Source organism: Microchirus variegatus (genome assembly GCF_963457635.1).
Source record: "Microchirus variegatus genome assembly, chromosome: 1".
Lineage (NCBI taxonomy): Eukaryota > Metazoa > Chordata > Actinopteri > Pleuronectiformes > Soleidae > Microchirus > Microchirus variegatus.
Window position 1 is genome coordinate 41619093 of NC_139802.1, and position 7500 is coordinate 41626592.

Here is a 7500-nt window from a genome sequence, read left to right on the forward strand (position 1 = left end):
TTGTCGACTTAAAGGCGCCATATGTAAGAATGTGGCCAAAAACGGTTACTACATTCAAACTCAAAATATCGAGGTCTTTTAGGTTTTGACGTAACTGGCAACCCGTGGTTGCTCGGCAGCTGAGACTCTACTGACTGCAATGATTCAGTAGAGTCTGGTAGACGGCGGTAGGTGGCGCCACACATGCCAAAAACATGATTTCAAAACATAAACATGATTTGCCGTATATTTTTTAATACAAATCTTTTGGCTGTACTGTTGTTGTTGAGTTCTGTATGTTATATGAACATTATTCCTGAGTCTCTGTGACATATTAGGAGGATTTTATGGCCAGTTGCTTTAGATTTATTACAGAATGCACCTTTAACCATCAACTTTTCAGATTTTTTAGAAATAAAACATCTATTCACATCATCATTTCCAGTTAGTTGCAGCCCTAAAAAAAATCCCATGGAATAAACGAGGGGAATGTACTAGAACCCTAATAAATCAATAAATATAAATAACCACAAGCTTGTGGATGAATAGCCCGTTTTCAAAAAAGTGGCATTCTGGTTGTTGTCTATATAGTATCATTAAAAATGCTATAATAGTTCACCAAGAATAGAAAACATGTTTGCAGTCATCACAATACTATTGTAAATTGTAATTATTTTGGTGAAGGACATGCTTACATGTGTTTAATGTGTGTGTGTCTGCAGCCGTACATAGTGGAGATCTGTGACAGCCTGAGAGGGAACATCTTCCAGAAGTTCATAGAGAGGTGAGACGGTGTCGTTGGAGGAACTTTTTACGACTCCACAAACATTGCAGTTTGTTCACCATCAACTCTTGTCTCCCCCCCCCTCAGTGACAAATTTACCCGATTTTGCCAGTGGAAGAACGTGGAGCTCAACATCCATGTGAGTACAAGCTCTCTGTTCTTACGGCCACTTTCACACCTTCGATCACACTGTGATTCATGTCGCACAAATTCACACTACACAACTTGTTATAGTTGTAGCATCACTGTGCGTCCCACACTAAATGACTGGCTCTCTGGTGATGGAGAGTTTTTTTCATGCTAAATGACATAAATAAAGAGGAAATAACTTCAAACTTAATACTTAAAGAGGACATATTATGCAAAATCAACTTTTTAATGATTTAAATCCTTATATTTGGGACTCTGGAGGCCTAATCAGTCGGCAAAGTGTGGAAAAAAAAGTAGGTCACTAAGAAATAGTGGTAGCAAATGATCGGTGGCACATGTCCAGACCATAAATGTCATCCAGGTTTCGGTTCTAGAATATCTGGTTCTCTGAGGTGAGGGTTTATAACTGCTCCTCCCAAGTTTGGCAAGAAATAATTGATCAGGAAGTAAAGATGCTCTCCACTAATAATCTGCCCATGTTTAAACACAACATAATCTACAGCTTTTTCTGGACGCTCATGCTAGGCACCGCCCCCACTTCCCTGGGAACCCTGCTTTCTTATATTTAGCTGCTTCTGCTCCGCTGTATCCAGGTGCGTGGGTTAAAAACAGTTTAAAAACACGGCACAACGCGTGTGTGGGGCTTGTGATGTGTTTACGTGAATGAAATACGAGTAAACAAAGCAGGTATTATCTGAAATGAAAGCTAATAAGTGTATGTTATGATTATGTAATACAGATCATAAACATAAAACATAAAACTGTTTATTTTAGAGTCTATTTACAGTGTATTGTTTCCTTTGAGAAGCACAGACGTCTCAAAAGAAAACCTTTCATGACTCCAGAGAAACAACCAGTGTGCAGCTTTATATCCACATATATTTCATATAACCACATATATCTCATACATCCTCATTGATCCACATCTATCTCATATATCCATATATATCTCATACATCCTCATTTATCCACATATCTCATATATCCACATATATCTCATACATCTTCATTTATCCACATGTATCTCATATATCCACATACATCTCATACATCCTCATTAATCCACATATATCTCATACATCCTCATATATCTCATACATCCTCATTTATCCACATATATCTCATACATCCTCATATATCCACATATATCTCACACGTCCTCATTAATCCACATATGTCTCATACATCCTCATTTATCCACATATATCTCATATATCCACATATATTTCCTACATCCTCATTTATCCACATATCTCATACATCCTCATATATCCACATATATCTCATACATCCATATATATCTCATATATCCACATATCTCATACATCCTCATTTATCCACATATATCCACATATCTCATCAGCCTCATTTATCCACATATATCTCATACATCTTCATATATCCACATATCTCATACATCCTCATATATCCACATATCTCATACATCCTCATTTATCCACATATATCTCATATATCCACATATCTCATACATCCTCATTTATCCACATATATCTCATACATCCTCACTTATCCACATATCTCATACATCCTCATATATCCATATATCTCATACATCCATATATATCTCATACATCCTCATTTATCCACATATATCTCATATATCTCAAACATACACATATACATATCCACATATTCTGATATCTCATATTTCTACATATATTCCATATATCCACATATGTCTCATCCTCATGTTTCACATATATTTTAAAAAGACTCATATTCACTGTCTCCTTCTGCAGCTGACCATGAATGACTTCAGTGTGCATCGGATCATCGGCCGGGGAGGCTTCGGAGAGGTTTACGGCTGCAGGAAGGCCGACACGGGGAAGATGTAAGATTTGTCACACATGCAGCAGATGCATTTGAGCGGAATAAAGCTTTGGATGATCACGTTGAGGCTGTTTTTGTTTTTGTCGCCGTCATATCAGGTATGCCATGAAATGTTTGGACAAGAAGAGGATCAAGATGAAGCAGGGGGAGACTCTTGCTCTCAATGAGAGAATTATGCTGTCGTTAGTCAGCACAGGGGTGAGTGATCCTTTCATTTTTACGGAGTGTGGCACTTTTTCCTGCACCACTTTACACTCACAGCACACCACAAAGTTATTATACTTTCAAGAAAACCTGTAAATCCTGTGAAATATTTGTTGCAACTGAAATATAATAATGAGGAACCAATCCTTGACTGTGACTATTGATAAAATGGTGCTGATCAATGATTGCATTTATACAAACAAATCGTTCTACTGCAATGACGACCTCATTCGTGGCGCACTGTTATCACAAGGTGGCAGCAGCATGTATTTGGTCAGTTTACTCCAGGTGTGTTTGCAGAAGTGATGAAGTTTATGGGATTTTTTGTGAATGCATCTTGAAGCTGCTCGTCTAAATTCAACATGCTTCCCACAGAAGTAATGACATTTACCAGGGTCTCTTGAATGCATCTCGTTAGCCGCTCTTGTTCGCTCATCCCACTGTGAACCCTGCATTACTTTCACTAGCTCTTGTGTTGCTGGAGCGATAATTATAATATAATGAATAATATATATAATTACCTAAGTATTTTACATTGTCATTTTACTCTAACTTAAGAGATTGTCTTTTTTAAGTATGGTTCTACGAGTCTGACTACACTCTACAATATATATATATGTATATATGTACATATATGTGTATATATGTGTATGTGTATGTGTATATATGTATATATATGTGTGTATATATGTATATATATGTGTGTATATATGTATATATGTGTGTATATACATGTATATGTGTATGTGTATATATGTATATGTGTATGTGTATATATGTATATATGTGTGTATATATGTATATATGTGTGTATATACATGTATATGTGTGTATATACATGTATATGTGTGTATATACATGTATATGTGTGTATATATATGTATACATGTGTGTATATATACACACTTAAGATGTCATTCTCTTGAACAAGTCAATGCCATTTTTGTTTAGCACTTACAGACTCTTAGACACTTAGAGACTTCATTATTGTTTACATTGCATTATGTGACATTACTCTATCATGTCAACCTGGTGCTGAGAAGTGCAAGAAAGACCGTTTCTGATTTTTTCGTCTATCCCCTTCTCTGCAGGACTGTCCATTCATTGTGTGTATGACATATGCCTTCCACACTCCAGACAAGCTCTGCTTCATCTTGGACCTCATGAACGGTAAGATGACGCCATTATTTCCCAACAGCACCAATAATGTTGGTACCTGCAATTGTTTAACTGCGGAACCTGGAAATTATGAAGTGAGGCCTGGCCACAGGTGCTGTGGTTTGCCATTATCTGTCCAATAAAGGCTTGAAAAAGTTTTTTCCGCATTTCCAAAAATGTGTAGTAACATGTCGACCTGACTGGCCCGAGAACAGGACGAGTGATCTAATCTTTCATTCTTCATCTGTGAAGGTTCTTGGTCATCCAGTCAATCAATCAGACTTTATTCCATACAGGTATCAATTGTAGCACTAAGTGCTTAAACAATAAAATCAATCACTCTCACAAAAAGAGACATGCACATTTACAGAGACACACACATACAGACACAACAGTTAAGGGAAGATGAAATAAAAACACATGAAGGTTTTTAGAACACGCACAGTGCTATGGAGCTGAAAAAAACTATCAGCAAACCAGCATCGTCGATGAGGAAGTAACTAAAATGAAGGGATACAGGAACAGCAGTAAGTTGGCAGTTTCAATGCACTCCGGGCTAACGATGCTAGCTCGGGCTAAATGCACTAGCTTACACACACCACACCACACACCAATAGTGAATTTGACCTCTGCATTCAATCAATCCCGACTACACCAGTAGCAAACACCCACAAGCCGGTGCCTTGCTCAAGGGCACCCCCAATTTTCTCAACTAATTTGTCGTGGACGATAGAGAGGAACAGTGAATGTGACTGAGAGTTGGTGAAAAATAAACTTAAAAATATGTAGTATAGTATAAATGTAGGCAGCTGGACTTGATGACGACCATTCACGTCTTATCTGAAAAACTCTGGATGACTGAGAACCTCCACAGATAATGTTCACCCTCCTAACATCTAAACCAGCCTTCCTCAAAGTGGCTCCTCCTCATTGGTATTTTCCTCTGAAGGAGGTCTCTGAGACCGATCAGAGGCTGCACTCTGCATCCTCAGTCAAAGCCTGAGTCACCGTTTAATGTCGGCACCAAACGCAATCATCATCATCATCATCATCATCATACAGTGAGCCGGTGGCGCTTAAAGTACAGCTCCTCCAGACATGAAGGCTGACACAGTTGGGGGGGCGGGGGATGAGGCATAGAAGGTTTTTCATCGATTCTCGAGTTCTCCCCTTGAGAGGATTACCACAACGTATATCGACGGATATCGATTGAGGGTGTGAGTTGCTGTGAGGTCATGCTGACGCATTTTGTATTCCCCCCCTCCCTCCCTCCCTCCCTCCCTGTCACCGTCTCCGCTGTGTGTCTGTGTGTTCAGGGGGTGACCTGCACTACCACCTGTCTCAACACGGCGTGTTCAGTGAGAAAGAGATGCGTTTCTACGCGGCTGAAATCATCCTGGGTCTGGAACACATGCACAACCGCTTCGTCGTCTACAGAGACCTGAAGGTAAAAGAGCCTTTTTTTACTTCTCGTTCTCCCTCCATGACATATCCAACAACTGATAAACACACGTCAGTGAGTCACTGTGATTCTGTGTTGGGCGACATGTTCCCACATCGCTGTGAACAACATACTCCGCTAACTTGCAATGGTTTGTCCCAGTTCAACGCCACACTCTCTTTTTGTCCCACCACAGAAGCTCAATGTAACACCGAATGTGGGTTAATCCACCTCTGAGAACACTCCCGATTAAATTCACCTTCCCATGTTAAAGGAACATTTGTTATTGTTCATATTGACCGCTGCCATGGAGGTATATGTTTTCAGGAAATGCCAGAAATGGGACCAAGAGCTGCCTTAGCGGAGGTCTGCGCTCTCCGAGTGCTTTTCTCGTTTTATTATTTTTACAGTTAGGTAATGTGCTGTTCAAGCTATTCCTATCAGCTAATAGACAGCTCTGGCTAATCCAGCGCGTTTGCTCAGTGACTGTGGAACTTTCCCAATGTCCGACGCCACTTTGTCCAATTACGACCCAAAGATTCAAGAAGGAGGCGGTCCTCTCTGCTTGTGGTTTTACGTTGTTGTTCCATTCACGTAGGAATTTGGAAGTCAACTCGATTTTATTTACCTATATAGCCCAACATCATCAACACACAATTTGACGGCCTTTACAGCCAGTACGGCCAGCGACACCCTCTGTCCTTAGACCTCTTTCCATAGACCCTTACATCAATGAGGAGAAACAGCCTGTCATTAGACCCTCTTTCCTTAGACCCTATTTCCTTAGACCCATACATCAAGTGAGGAGAAACAGCCTGTCCTTGGACCCTCTGACCTTAGACCCGCTGTCCTTAGACCCTTACATCAATGAGGAGAAACAACCTGTCCTTAGACCCTCTGTCCTTAGACCCTCTGTCCTTAGACCCTCTGTCCTTAGACCCTCTGTCCTTAGATCCTCTGTCCTTAGACCCTTACATTAATGAGGAGAAACAGCCTGTCCTTAGATCCTCTGTCCTTAGACCCTTACACCAATGAGAAGAAAAACAGCCTGTCCTTAGACCCTCTGTCCTTAGACCCTTACATCAATGAGGAGAAACAGCCTGTCCTTAGACCCTCTGTCCTTAGACCCTCTGTCCTTAGACCCTCTGTCCTTAGACCCTCTGTCCTTAGACCCTTACATCAATGAGGAGAAACAGACTGTCCTTAGATCCTCTGTCCTTAGACCCTTACATCAATGAAGAGAAACAGCCTGTCCTTAGACTCTCTGTCCTTAGACCCTTACATCAATGAGGAGAAACAGCCTGTCCTTAGACACTCTGACCTTAGACCCTTACATCAATGAGGAGAAACAGCCTGTCCTTAGACTCTGTCCTTAGACCCTTACATCAATGAGGAGAAACAGCCTGTCCTTAGACACTCTGACCTTAGACCCTTACATCAATGAGGAGAAACAGCCTGTCCTAAGACCCTCTGTCCTTAGACCCTTACATCTATGAGGAGAAACTGCCTGCCCTTAGACCATCTGTCCTTAGACCCTTACATCAATTGAGGAGAAACTCTAAAAGACTGTCTAAGACTGATTTACTGTGAAACAAATACGATAAATAACGGTTAAAAAACCTGTAAAAAATAGCAGTGTTTATATGGTGGCAGCCATCTTGGAATCTCCTGCGTATATGAGGTTTTTGTCAAGTTTTTTTTTGATGAATCAGGTGTGGTTTAAACCATTTTGAAAGAACTTGTATATTCCTGAGTGTATTTAGTTTTAAAAAAGCTGCAATTATTAATCGATTACTTAATGAATCACCAACTGTTTTTTGGATAAATCAAGAGGTTTTGGAAACACAGATACATACATAGTCCTTGTTTTTCATTCCTTGATTTATTTATTTGTGGTGTATAACTCTGAAAAACCGGCATGCAAAGTTAGAGA

General features: G+C 40.0%; 1 protein-coding gene across 1 annotated transcript in view; it reads left to right on the forward strand.

Moving 5' to 3' along the window:
* Window positions 1–7500, forward strand: part of grk3 (G protein-coupled receptor kinase 3) — a gene marked incomplete at both ends in the record, with an annotated part of 62592 nt that overhangs the window by 41722 nt on the left and 13370 nt on the right. Inside the window, 6 exons of the mRNA XM_083888635.1 lie at window positions 702–763; window positions 851–902; window positions 2674–2765; window positions 2863–2962; window positions 4060–4138; window positions 5443–5573. Coding sequence (XP_083744761.1) covers window positions 702–763; window positions 851–902; window positions 2674–2765; window positions 2863–2962; window positions 4060–4138; window positions 5443–5573 — 516 coding nt within the window. The remainder of the gene's footprint in view (window positions 1–701; window positions 764–850; window positions 903–2673; window positions 2766–2862; window positions 2963–4059; window positions 4139–5442; window positions 5574–7500) is intronic.